Source organism: Diorhabda carinulata, chromosome 12 (assembly GCF_026250575.1).
Source record: "Diorhabda carinulata isolate Delta chromosome 12, icDioCari1.1, whole genome shotgun sequence".
Taxonomy (NCBI): domain Eukaryota; kingdom Metazoa; phylum Arthropoda; class Insecta; order Coleoptera; family Chrysomelidae; genus Diorhabda; species Diorhabda carinulata.
This window is the reverse complement of record NC_079471.1, coordinates 12,709,524-12,724,825: the sequence shown is the minus strand read 5'-3', so window position 1 is coordinate 12,724,825 and position 15,302 is coordinate 12,709,524. Positions and strand designations below refer to the sequence as shown.

General features: G+C 34.0%; 1 protein-coding gene across 1 annotated transcript; it reads right to left on the bottom strand.

Annotated features, from left to right (window-relative positions):
- Positions 1-10,771: 10,771 nt before the first annotated feature.
- Positions 10,772-11,839, bottom strand: LOC130900286 (histone-lysine N-methyltransferase SETMAR-like). Its single transcript, XM_057810799.1, has one exon. The coding sequence runs from the start codon at positions 11,837-11,839 to the stop codon at positions 10,772-10,774; it is 1,068 nt and encodes a 355-aa protein (XP_057666782.1).
- Between the last annotated feature and the right edge of the window lie 3,463 nt (positions 11,840-15,302).

Here is a 15,302-nt window from a genome sequence, read left to right as displayed (position 1 = left end):
TTGGTTAAAAAAATAAAATTTTTCAAAACTAGGTGTAAGGGATTAAAATTAGTTATTAGTTTTACCATTAAATTCCAATAACATGGATAAAAAAATTAAAAACACCAAAAATTTTGATTTTTGTCGTTTAAAAAATAGTAAACTACTGCCGATTTAAACAAAATTCCGAATATTGTGTACATGCGTGATAATACTTTTTATGTTCTCATCGATTTTGGAAAAAAATTTTTTTTCCTCGTACTTTACTTGAAGAATTTTTAGAAAATATTTTTTTTTCTTTTCAACTGTAAAACTTTGGCAAAATGGCTCCAAAATTGGTATCCTCGTATAAAAATACGTGATGTTCCAGTTTTATATAATATGGGGATTCGATAAAAGTTTTCAGGAAAAAAATTTTGACAAAAAAAATCTGTGAAAATCCATGAAAATTGAATTTTCGAAAAAATGACATATCCAATCTGAAAACTAATATTTTTTCTGAAATCTCCGGCACGAATACATTCATTTTTCACATAATTTCAAACAAACCAATATTTTCAATATTTTGGAACAAAAAAATTTTCGGAATATTATTATCATCCCTTTATGTAAAATTGAATAAATTCGAAACTATGAGAGTTATCATGGTAGGTATTTAATCAATTAAGAAAACCTAAATCTCGGTCCTCAGTTCCATTGCAATTCTACATTCTCAAACATACGTGTATTATACAGAGTGATAGTCGAGACAAATTTTATCTAAAAAAAATCCACATAAAAATTCATATTATCTACAGATCAGCAGCTGAAACGTAGTAACTGAGAAAAAAATGAAGAAAAACATAGGTACTATCATAGAAAAAATATACCTCCTTTCCCTTGATTATGCAAGGCAAGTATAGAGCTTTTACAACGGAATTCGACATTCTATGGAGATTCAATAAAAGTTGTCAGTTTCCAGGAAAAAAAATTTTGATAAGGGAAAAGATCGTAAAAATCCATGAAGATTGAATTTTCAAAAAAACGACATTACCAATTTAAAAACTAATATTTCTTCTGGAATCTGGATGGAGATGAGTACTAAACAACTAGAAATAAACCTCCTTTCCCTAGATTATACATGGCGAGTTATATATATATATATATATATATATATATATATATATATATATATATATATATATACAGTGCTTTTCAGATAAAAGTATCCACCTTTAATAACTTTTGTAATACTGGTATTTAGAAAAAATCCAAAAACACGTCAATTTATGTTGGAAGGGGCAAGCATTATGGCTTATTTAAACTTACTGGAAAAGCCACCCCCTCACACCTAGCATAGATTATACCATTGTATGGAAGTGAATGGTACTCATTTTGAACACTTACTGTAACTTCATAATAAATAGCACAGTTAAAAAGATTAAAGAGTTTGAACTGTTGTACAACCCATTTTATAGTCTAAGAGCCAGTGAAAGGCTACCTGTATGTATTTGACCAGACCTGATTTTTGGTGTATTGAGGCCCCTATAGCTACCCTACATGGAATGGGGACTCACTAAGCCTAAAGTGGTGGACGCGGCTAGTGCGCAGGTAATACAGGTATTAATTTTTAACCAATTTTGAATCCATTTGACCACGTCTGCCGTTTTGAAATTATAAAATATATTATTATTATTATCGGAAAATAACATTGGCAGACTATTATCACGCCGATTTCTTTGTGGCAGACAATTTTGAAATTTCAAAAAAAAGTCAAATTTTGAAAGTATTTGACCAGATCTGCCATTGATGTATTTTATTAATTACAGTCTAAAAAACTTATATATATCACGGCAGACGTCTACATCGCGTATAAATCTCAATAATTAACAAAATCCCAGCGACAGCCCGGTTAGATAGTTGGCCTAGGCTTTAACAGCGATCTCTTTTTTTCACTCATGTAATACTGTTGTACTCATCCTTATCTGTACAGCTTATTCTATCTTATTCTAGTATATTCTTTCTCAACGTATAACGTTCAAAAAATATAGGGTGTATACCTGGAAGGGTCAGATAACAGTCCCAACGTAGCCAGATGTTTTCAGTATAATTCTATGCATACATATAGTTACCTCGTGTTTCGTGAATATTGCAATATACGTAGTGCTGATTATTTTATTTTTTTGTCAATTATTTATCAAATATATCTGACATGATGTCGAGTAATAAAGACCAAGTGAAGTGTGTTTTTTGTGATAACATAAGAAATGAAAAATTAATAACTTTTTCTGTAGAGACAATGGCAAAATGCCGAACGATTTTAAGGTTAAGAAAATTTCATAAGTTGAAATATAATGACGTTATTTTACCAGATGAAATTTATGATGCCGCTTATCACAGTGCTTGTTATAAATCGTTTACAGCTATAAAAAAAAGGTTTTTTCCACAGAGATCACAGAAACGGTTGAATCACGACGTCATACTTCTATCTCTGCAATTGATGAACCATCAACATCTGCTAGTCATCATGTAACAATGCTAAATGATTCCCATGCAGATGTGAACGTGACCGAAACACCCGATGACATGGACATAACTACAGAAGCTGCAGAAGATCAGGCGCTGGAGGAAGTACCATGTGAAGATGTTCAGGCTTCTGGTAACGTGGCGGCAACCAACCCGCAATTGTGTTTTTTTTGTAACAAAAAAAAGAAACAAAACCGGTCTAAAAATGAGCCTTTACGGACAGCAGATAAGGATCAATTTGAAAAAAGTATTTTGTCAAAGTTCAAAGTAGATACAGAAATTTATAATGAAACTTTGTCAAAATTACAAAGTCATCAATTCCAGAACGTTCATTATCATGATGTTTGTCGGCAAGATTTTAGAAACAAGAAAAGATCCTTGGTTAAAAGTCCTGTCCGTACTTCTTGGCATATCTCTAGAGATTTACATGAAACGGTCTATAAAGAAATATGCAATTTAATAGAAAAAAATGTGGTAAAACGTGGACGTTGTTATTTATTAACGTACTTACATAAAGAGTATCTAGATATGTTTAATGAATTGAGTGAAAGCTTGGAAACAAAATCGATATTTAACACACACTTTTTAGAAGAAAAAATCCGCAAAAAGTTCAATGATAAAATTCAAATTCTCATTTCTAAAAACAAGAAAGTAGTTGCCCCTAAAGGTATTACAACCATCGATGATTCATTATTTGCCCATTTGAAAGATCAAGACACACTGCAAGCAGCCGCCGCCATTTTACGACAGGAGATCATGGGAATAAAGAAGAAAAAATTACCTGACTACATAACAAGTCAACGACTGATCAATGGGGAATGTTCAACACCGCCAATGGTGTCATAATTTTTTTCTTCAATTCTCGGAGGTTATGGTCGTAAACATCGGAATTGTGATAGTTTTCAACGCCACGTAAAATCTTTGTCCCAGGACATCATTTATATGAGTCACAATGGTAACATTAAGACTTCGAAACACATCTGCTTAGGCATGGCGTTAAAAAGTCTTACTAGCAGTCGAAAGGTTATCGATATCATCAATCGTTACGGCCATTACATCAGTTACAGCGCAATTGAAGAGCTTGAAACAGAAGCAACATTTTCTTCCGTTTCACGTACCGGGATATGTCCAGAGGCAATTAATAAAGAGGAGAATCTTTCGACAGGTATGGCATTCGACAATTATGATAGATTTGTTGAGACTAGGAATGGAAAAGATACTCTTCACGATACAGTTGGTATAATATACCAAAATATTGTACACGACAATTTAGAAGAAGAAGAAGAAGACGAAGAAGAAGAACGAGAAAAAACACGAGTTGAAGATATGACAGGAAATAAACGTAGAAGGCGATCTTTTGAAGCAGTCCAACATGAATTGCTACAGTGCGCTAAAAAACTGAAAAAAACGACTAATATTGAAATTCAAAGTGAGGAAGAGATTAATTTAATAGTGCATAAGAGTCTTTACGATCAAATTGACATTATTTGGATGTTAAGTCACGCTTTTGGGCTGCCCAATACCCCTATGTGGACTGGTTTCAACAGTAAAATAATAATCGATGATAGTCCTCAGCAATTAATTTCCTACTTAACTCCGATTAATGAATCTCCAACAAGTAATGCAGTTGTTTTGGCTACTATGCATCAATGCATGTCAGTATTGCAAGAGCTAAATCAAGAGTACATGCAAGTAACTTACGATTTAGCTATTGCAAAAATCGCTTTGCAAATCCAAGCTACGGAAAGTAACACCTTTAGAAAACTATTCATACACTTGGGTGCTTTTCATATTATGATGTCATATTTTAAGGCGATTGGAAAGTTTATTAATGATTGTGGTTTGACAACCATCATGGTTGACAGCGAAATGCTTGCTAGTGGATCTATTTCAAGTTTTATTGAGGGCAAGCATTTCAATCGCTGTAAAAGATTACATCCAATGATGGCTTTGGGGCTACAAATTATGCATTTCAGATCTTTTTTAAAGTCTAAAAATATTAAAATTTCTGATGATATCGAAGAAGAACTTGCAAGATTACAAAGTTGTCAGACACCTTTACTTATTATTCACAATGAAAGTTTAAGAGAAATCTGTAATGACTATGTTATTTATGAACAGCAGACATTAAATGGTGATCATGGTAAAACATCGCAATTTTATATGATTTACATAAAACTTGTTTATCATTATTTACAACTAAGCAGAAGCATTCGTGCTGGAGACTTTCAATTGTATCTTGACATTCTACCAAAAATAACCAATTTATTTTTTGTTTTCAACCATCAAAATTATGCAAAATGGACTGTTCAGTATCATTACAACTTAAAGAAAGCTTATACAACTCATCCTGGTTTAGAGGAGGACTTTAAAAAAGGATTTTTTGGGATCAAACGTACCAGTAAACCATTTTCAAGGCAGCCCAATGATCTTACATTAGAACAGACCATCAATGCAGATGCTGCAAGAACACTTACTGGTATCTCACATCTGACTAATTCCATTTCAGCTCGTCAACGGTAGGCGAGAAGTCACGACATCCGCTCAACTATAATCACACACGTGTTAGAAGAGTTGGGAATAACCAAGAAGCAAGATATTTCAGTAGAGTTGCAGCCACATAATATCAAGAAAAGTTGTCAACAACTTGATAAGTTTATAAACTCGTTCGATCAGTATGTGAACCCCTTCAGCTTAGATTTATCACCCGATCAATTATTTAATATAGGTTCTGGGAAAGCTGCATCAACTCAAGTGAGTGAATTTCTTTTAAATATCGAAAAAAAAGGTGAAGAGCTACGAACTACTTTTATATCGGAATGTGCATCTGACTCCAATAGGTTTGGAAAAGCCATAAAAAAGACACCGATACACAATTTTTCAAGTCTACTTATGAAGAAGAAGTCGGTAAAAATTTCTATTTGATGGACCATCAAATTGATGTTTTAAGAGTTTTATCGTATCCCATAACTCCTGTACCTCTTGCTCTATGTCATCTAGATGGTGGTTTTTGTAAGACTGACAAATCTGTACTTGTAAAATGTCTTGTACCAAATGTTGATCAAGAACCACCACGCAATACAGATGTGTTTATAATTGATGGATTTTTCATTCTTCATTCAATGAAAGAAGTTCCTAAAACATTCGGGAGTATTTCAAAAAAATTTCTTCAAATGATAACAAAATATTCTGCCCGACGTATTGATGTTATCTTCGACCAATATTTTTATCCATCAATAAAAGATAGTGAAAGATTTCTACGGCATGAAGCATCTTTGATTGACTACACAATTTCTGGGCCTGATCAGGTGCGACCATCAGATTTTTCAAAAGAATTGAAAAACACCAATTTTAAGGAAGCTATTGTTGAATTTTTTATAAAGCATTGGTCTACTGAGGAAGTAAAATCATTTTTGGGTAACCGACAGATTTATTTAAATTTTCGGAATTGTCAATTGTATCAAGTTGTTGATGATACAGTAGAATCGAGTGTTGTGGAAGATTTATGTTGTACTTCACATGAAGAAGCTGATACAAAAATTATCTATCATGCTTCTTATATCGCAGACAAACATTGTCATTAGGGCCTCAGATACCGACATTTTAATTCTAATGATTGGTAATAAGTCACATTTAAAGAACCCTCATTCTAATATTTGGATGCTCAGTGGAACAGGAAATAATGAAAGATACATTGACATCAAAAAAATTTATAGAGAACTTGGTGAACTATTAGCTAAAAGTTTAATCGGTTTCCATGCATTTACTGGATGCGACTTTAATCCAGCATTCTTTAACAAAGGGAAAAGAAGACCCTTTACTTTACTGAAGAAAAATTCTGGATTTCAACAAGCATTTGCTACACTTGGTGAAGATAATTTAACAGAAGATCAACTACAACAGCTATTTAACACTATTCAAGAGTTCACCTGCCAGCTATACAATGCCAAAAAATCTACTGATGTAGACGATGCCAGGTTTCAGATGTTTGTTAGAAACTATAAAGCCTCAGACATCAATGAAAATGGTATCCTAGGTGACCACATTGTCGGACCTTTCTTCATCAACGGAAATTTAAATGGTGAATCATATCTTGAGTTACTCAGGGAAGGGGTTGACCCACGTATTACAACAATAATAGAAAATGAAGATAACCTTTCCGAAGATTTACTGGTATTTCAACAAGACGGAGCTCCCCCACACTATGCTATGCCTGTCCGACAATTTTTAAACGAAACATTCCCCGCTCGTTGGATAGGTAGAAGGGGGCAGATGATGGAGTGGCCACCTAGGTCACCGGATTTAACACCCCTAGACTTCTTTTTATGGGGGTATTTAAAAACAAAAGTTTATGCTACCCAACCAGAATCTCTGGATGATTTACGAGAGAGGATAGAAAATGAATGTCGACAATTAAATCCAGCCGTATTAAGCAATGTCAGAGAGGCATTTCAAAATAGATTACAAGTATTATACATTTTTGAAATCAGCTCAAAGAGGAGTATCCAAATTTTACATAAAAAATATGAAAAGTAATTTAAAAAAATAAAGGGGATGCTGCTAGGGGTGAGGGGGTGGCTTTTCCAGTAAGTTTAAATAAGCCATAATGCTTGCCCCTTCCTACATAAATTGACGTGTTTTTGGATTTTTTCTAAATACCAGTATTACAAAAGTTATTAAAGGTGGATACTTTTATCTGAAAAGCACTATATATTTCACTCTATATATATATATATATATATATATATATATATATATATATATATATATATATATATATATATATATATATATATAGAGTGAAATATAAAGCGAACCGTGCCAGTTTTTTGATGACGCTAGCTGGCGATAATAATCACATACATGGATGGAAAATCATAATTGGAAAAAAAAATTTAGTACCAAAAATTTCCCCCCAATTACGTTGCTGAACTTAGAGAAGGCGTTTTTAAAACGAATTACACGTCGAGAAACGTTTATTCAATACATTGAGAAATAACAATCTGAATTTATCACAGGTTTACAATATTTATATGTTTTACAAAGTGCCTCGTCGGCGTTATACAATAAAGCTTAATAAACACCCTAACAGAGAACTATGAGGATGGACCAGAGTTTGGCATTAGAGGAAAATTTTTCAAAACATCTTCTTCGCTTGTTGTCTCCCTTTCGGGTTGGTTCTTCTTTCTTCTTATTCTAATTATTAGGTATATAACGCAGGCTGTAACTATAAGGTATAATAAAATTGAATAAAAACTTATACTTTGAAAATGAATGGGTAACGAGTTTATCTTCTCAGCTGACTTTTTATTTTCTTGAATAGCACTCATGACATTGTTCATTTCGTTAAGATCGATTGAATCCAAATGCACAGATTTCAGTTTAGCACTATCTGGAGTAAAATTTTTTGCATGAATATTTAATTTGGGTAAATCAATGTTTTTATATTTAGGCACTCTGGATTTAAAAGTTTTTAGATGAAAGTTGTTTATTAAAATGTCACATTCATTTTAAGTTCGATTAGATAACTACCGTTCACAGGAAAGTTTGTAATGTCTTTGTTTGACTATAACGCTATACGGGGTAATCACAATCCAATGGTCGGTTTCTAATTTCTGAATTTTGACTTCACTAATGGTAGAGGGGATATCTCGGCAATTATGTATAACTGTGTATAGAATTATTGTACCGTATAATTGCGTAAACCATTAAATCACCTTCGTCATGGTAAAGTTCTCGTAGTATTCTAAGATGTTCAATCAAGGTTGAATGAACTCTTTCAGCTATGGAGTTGGATTTTGTGAATGCATCTGTTAAAGTTAGATTTTCCGCTGTAAACAAAAACGTCGATGTGTATTATTTGGAATGGTTTTGATGCAGTTTCGGTTAACATTAGCGGAGCATGAGGTTTTTCTCTAGCATATTTATTTTTCTGACAAATTGTGCAAGAATTAATGTAATTAGTAATCGATTTTTTCATATTTTTCCAATAGTAATTTATTTTTAATTTTTCGGAGGTTTCTTGAATTCCTCTGTGTGTGGTTTGGCTTTCGTAGTTATTTCTGAGTAAAAGGATCTGTTCTTCTTTATCTGATACCGTATTAACTAATTTAGTGCATTTGATAAATCTTGGTTGATTTTAAGAGAAATGTTTCAAATAAACTCTATTAAAATCATGATACATGTTGTCTTTGTTAAAATAGAGATAGAATGTGTTGTTAAGATCTGTGTTTTCTACTAAAAATTCGAATATAAAACGTTGTTGTCATTTTCTGGAATTTTAACTTTCGTAATCTTGTGATTTTCGTATGTATCTTGAGAGATGTCTAGTTTTTCATTTCATCTAATATAGGAATTCCTTGGTTAGTAGTTTCAAAAGCTGAATGAATAGTTGAGGAATTGGATTTAGGGGTGGAAGGTTTCGTCCAGTTAGGTTCAGGTGTATTGAGTTCGTCTCGTAAAGTTGGAGGTATATTAGTGGTATTTTTAGGAGGCGGTATTTGTACGTCTGAGATAATATTTACTTTTGATTGATTTCGTTAATTGATAGAATTGTTTTCTTGTTCTAAAGAGTTTCGAACTCTCGTAAGAATTCTAAAATTGCGTCATTCGTGTCACCGCGGTTATGAATAATTGAATCAGTTTCTAAAGCATTAATTTGTATTCTACTTAGGCAGTCAGACACAACATTTGAAGATCCGCGTTTGTAAAAAATTTATAGTCGTATTCTTCTAATTTCAAACGCCATCTCACTAATTTTGAGTTGGGTTCTTTTAACTTGAAAAGCCAGGTTAGGGGTTTGTGGTCAGTATATATATGAAATTGTCGTTCGTACAAATAGGGTCGAAAGTGTTTGCAAGTCCATACGATTGCAAGTAATTCCTTTTCAATCGTAGAGTGATTTATTTCTGAATCGTTCAAGGTTCGTGAGGCGTAAGCTATAGGTTTGTCATTTCGAACGGTACCTTGTGATAATACTGCTCCAAGGGAATAGTTACTGCTATCGGTTGTTAGAATCATTGGTTTAGAAAAGTCTGGATATTGTAATATAGGATCATTTGTTAAAATTTCTTTGCAATTTTGAAAAGAGTCTATGAATTCCTTGTCATGAATTATTCGCATTCCTTTTTTCAAGCATTTAGTCATGGGTTTGGTCAGTTTGGCAAAATTTGGTATGAAACGGCGGTAATATCCAAGAAGTCCAAGGAAACTTTTGATTTCAGTTTGGGTTTTGAGAATCGGGAAGTTTTTGATTACAGAAATTTTCTCGGGATTAGGTTTTACACCTTCGGGGGTAATTATATAACCTAAGTATACTATTGATTTTTGAAGGAATTCGGATTTGTCAAGTTGTATCTTCAAGTTAAATTTTCTCAGTCTGTCAAATACTTGTTTAACTCTTTGTATGTGTTCTTGAAGAAAAGTACTGTAAATTAGGATGTCGTCGAGGTAAACAATACAGGTTTCGTCAGTAAGTCTTCGTAATACATTGTCCATTACGCTTTGAATTGTGGATGGGGAATTCTTGAGTCCAAAAGGCATTCTCTTGAATTGAAAGTGACCTTGTGGGGTACTAAAGGCAGTTTTGAGTACGTCTCGGGGTCAACTTCGATTTGGTGGAAGCCACTAGCTAAATCCAAGGATGTAAAATAGTTAGCTCTTCCTAGTCTGTCCATAATCTCACTTATTCTTGGATTGGATAACGGTTTTGAATTGTTTTTTCATTTAGTTTGCGGTAATCTATTACCAAACTCCATTTTTTCTTGCCGGTACGATCCAAATGGGTGCAGAAAACGGTGAAGTAGATTCTTCTATAATACCTTCGTGCACCATTTTTCTTATTTGTTTTTTCACTTCCTCTCGATGAATTTCCGGGAACCGATAAGATTTAGTGTATATTGGATTATCGTCGGTTAACTTAATTTTATGTTTGATATCGTTAGTAAAACTTAAAGGAATGCTTTCGCAATAAAAAATATCTCTACATTCATAACAAAGTTTTCTTAACGCTTCCTTTTCTTCTCTATTGCAATGATCTGATCTTATATTTTTTAAATTTTCTTTCAATTTATTATCATTGAAATTACCTAAGTTTATTTCTGATTCTACTTTCAATTTGTCCAAAAAATATACTTCGACTAAATTCAAGGATTCAATGTTAAAAGGCTCATGAATATCCAGCTTGACAGGGTTCCCATTTGAATTTAATACGAGGGTGAATCAAATATAAACAAGACTTATTTTTTAAAATATTTATTTTGATTTTAAACGCACAAACAATCATAGTTTATTTTTCTACATAATCTCCTGATTTAGAAACACATTTTTCCCAGCGTATAGGTAATTTTTTAATTCCTTCCAGGTAAAAAGAGTCAGGTCGTGTTTGTAGCCAATTGCGCACATATGCTTCAACCTCATTATCGCTGTGGAATTTTTGCCCTCCCAAAGCTTCCTTGAGAGGACCAAAGACATGGAAGTCGCAGGGAGACAGGTCTGGACTGTATGGAGGGTGTTCCAGTGTCTCCCAACCCAGTTGCTCCAATTTTTGTACTGTCAGGGCTGCCGTATGGGGGCGAGCATTGTCATGGAGGATAATCACTTTTCTCATTGGAAGGTGTCGTCTTTTGCGGCAATATGCAAGTCTGACCTCAGTCAAAATTTTGCAGTAGTACGCCGCATTAATTGTTCTGCGCTCATGCAAAAAATCAAGGTGCAGCAGGCCACACTGGTCAAAAAAAACGGTAGCCAAAACCTTGCCAGCCGATAATCGTGACTTGGCTTTCACTGGTCCAGTTTCTCCTTTCTTCCTCCACTCCATACTCGCTTGTTTCGACTCAGGGGTGTAGTGATGCACCCACGTTTCATCACAGGTGACAATGTGAGAAAGAAATGGGTCTCCTTCTTCCCGAAATCGAGCAAGAAGACGCTCACACACTTGAAAACGATTCAGTTTCTGGTCAACTGTCAGAAGACGAGGAATCCACCTGGCACACACCTTGCGATACCCTAGCTCCTCTGAGAGTATAGAGTAAGTGTTCCCATAACTTATTCCAACCTTAATTGCAATATCCGAAGTTGTTAGACGCCTATCACCTTCAACAAGTTGACGAACACTGTCGATGTTGCCCGCTGTAATGCTGGTGCGGGGTCTGCGGTCATGGCTCTCATTTTCAACACGTTCACGGCCCTCCACGAACTGTTTATGCCAAGCAAACACTCTAGCTCGCGACAGCGTCTTTTCCCCGAACTGTGCAGTCAATCTTCTCAAGATTTCGGCCGGTTTTACACCTTCTGCAGTTAAAAACTTTATAACAATACGTTGCGCAATAGAGGGAGGTACCTCCTGCTCGGACATCGTAACGATGGACACTGAGCGAGTCTATGATGATGAGTCACGTGCTTCCCCCACTCCTGACAAACCAACCTAACAGCCAATAACAGGGGAACGTTCTTCGTATTGTGGTTATTGCAAAATTATTGACTATATTTACTAATGCTTTTGGTGTTTCAAGGCCATTACCTAACTTTTCATAATTTAATATTCCAATGCCATTTTTATGATTAACTGGTAATTTTACAACTTCTTGAGTACGACCTGATATTATTAGAGAATAACTTTTTATATTATTATCAGCGTCTCTACCAAATATTAGAGTAATAATTGTATTAGGAGTAATAATTTGTTTTTTACTGAGGTTAACACTAGCATTTAATTGTTTAAGTAAATCTATGCCTATGATTCCATCAAATTTTTCACTAAATTGAAAAGATAAAATTTGTGACTCTTGTAAATTGAAAATATTGAACAATGGAATATACGCTACCTCGTCGTGATAACTAATATTATGAGCAGTTTGAATATTAAAATTTTCATTGTATGTATTTCGTATAAAATTTATACGCTAGTTTCGGATTTATAAGTGACTTTGAGCTTCCTGTGTCAACTAAAAATTTTGCATTTATTTCTAGAATTTCTATAAATGGCAGATTTGTTTTTATTGCGTTCACATATATTAAGTTACCTTGCTTGGGCTCGTTGGAGTATGAAAATCCTGAGTCTGATTATTTGATATTTCTGTAATGTGAGCATCTGTGTAAAAATCTTTGGAATTCGTTGGATTATCTATATAAGAATGTTCTGTTTCCTATGTATAATAATTGTTTATATAGCGTCGTCGATATTTTCATAATAGCTTGGATTTTTCGAATATATCAGAATCAGAATTATCTACAGATTGATTAAAAAGTTCTGCGGATGTGAATTTGGGTCTCGAATGGGATTTAAGTACAGTATTTCCTGAAGAGATATCCATTGGTTCTGGTTTGAAAGCTTGTGAATTTTTTGGACGATTATATTGCGGATTATTAGGACGAATATTTTGAGGTTGATTGAAATTCTGTGGTGGTTGTGAGGATCTTTGTATCGGGTTGTAGTTTTGGTTTGTGAAAAATAGATGACGTTGAGTTGGATAATTGTTATTTGGACGCCAATTACTGTAAGACAAATTTGTAGGAGAATGTTGTGTATACCTTGATGGGTATGATGCTTGAGGATGAGTTATTAAATTAGGTGGAATTATTGGACGGGGTAGTTGAAATGGCTGTACATTGTTATGATTTGTGGGATAATGGTTGATATTTTGTGTTCTAGTAGGTGTAACTCTCAAACTAGGTTTGAATGACACATTTGAATTCAAATTACTTGATCTTTGGGTAGAGTACAAAAAGTTTTCTTCTTCTACAACTAAGCTTATTGCCTTTTCTAGACTGTCAGGTGATCGTAAACGTATGTTGGTTTGTATAGGTAACGGTTAACCACGAACAAAAGTTTTTAAAGTTAAATTATCGTAGTTCCTAAGATGTAAGCGTTTTTTACTTGAGTCTAAATGTAAAGTGTTTAATTTAGAAATAATGAGGCTCCTAGAATCTTGGCATCGCATACTAAAATTATAACGAGTTTCATCCTTAAATGGTTTTAGGTTAATGAGATCTTCAACTAAACAGTCAATGTCTCGTTGATCTCCAAAACTTAAATTTAAAGCTTGTTTGATTTCATCCCATGTTTTTAATTCTGTACGCGAACCAATTAATACTTGAGCTCTACCTGTTAATTTTCCAATAATAGATCTAAGTAAAAATGTGTTTAACGCATTATCTGAATTACCCATGAATATATTAAGCGTATGAGGGTTTCCATCAAAATTTGGAATTGAATCTAAATATAATTTAAGTAGTTAGCAGTTCGTACCTGATGTAGTCATTTTTAAATCTATATTTTTTAAACTATTTTCACTAGAACTATTTTCAAAATTTTATCCTCGCTTGGTCGAAAACTTAAAATGCTTTCAAATAATATACTTATGTTTTCTACTTCAAATTCGCTTATCAAAATATACTAACGATTATATATTTATATAACAACTAAATTATTGGATGTGAAAAAAGGAAATAATAATGAGCACTTACGTTACAACTAAAGCTATCATATTCTAGGGGTTCTAAAGGTTGGAACGAGTTAGTTCTTAGCCCAGGAAAATCCTCGTTTCCTAGCTCTTCTGAAGTTCTTCACTGGTGTTGTCCACTGAAACCGCTGGAATTGATGTCCACTCGAACTATCTGCAGTTCTTCGATATGCACTCGAATTCACAATTTCTGAATACAAATTCGAATATTTCGGTTAATCGTTGAAACGTTAAATTTCCGAAATATCCTACTGACTGCGCCAATTACGTTGCTGAACATCGAGAAGGCGTTTTTAAAACGAATTACACGTCGAGAAACGTTTATTCAAAACATTGACAAAAAACAGAATCTGAATTTATTACAGGTTTACAATATTTATATGTTTCACAAAGTGCCTCGTCGGCGTTATACAATAAAGCTTAATAAACAATGTTCATTGACATAACTCCCCACTCCCCCCTCTCATAGGTGATTTGGATTGCTCAGAGCTGGAGAGGACTACTTTCACGGGATGTTCGATATGTTTCTATTCGAGTATTTCGGCTAACGAAAAAAATTATGTCCCCCCCGATAATCCCCCCCAAAAAAGTTCTAAGGCTCAGCTGAAACCCACTTTTTTATTATTCGAGCTAGAGAAAAATTGAAAAATTATTTGGATAGAGAAAAATCTGTACAATGTATGCAATACATGAACCGATTTTTTCAAAGAATTTTTTCCGACTTTCGGAAAATTTTTAGCCTAGCGTGAGAGACCTGAATTTTCTCAATCCAAAAATATCCGAATTTTTGAAATTGCCCCCTTCTTTGGGGGGTCTATATGGAGGCAAAAGTCACAATTTTCGGAGAACCTCAATTGGGGGTGTGCGACTTCTTTACGTTACACGATAGCGAAAAAATGGAAAGTACATTTTGGGGACAAAAAATATCCATAATCCCACGAACAAAATTTTGGGGGGTTCAGGGGGAAAATTCGTGGGAAAAAATTCCGAAGTGGATTTGAAAATTTGGTTTTTCTGGAATTTTGACATTTAATTATACCAGCGGTAAGCGCCTTGACATACCCTAGTCAATGGTATATATTATTACTGAATTCCCACCACTTTGTGAGGGTGCCAGGAATCGCTAAATAAATAGGCTCGACATTTTTGTCAAAACAATTCAGGCCTTTCATCATAAAGTGTAACCAGGTGAGTACCCAAACATACATTGTAGCATCATACAATCGCTTGGCATTCCAATATGATCTCACTGCGAACTACAGTGATGATGAAAATTTAAATATTAGACCAAAAGACAAACTGGATCCATCAGTTACACCACCACAGCCACTGAAACCATTGTTCAATGGAAGTGAG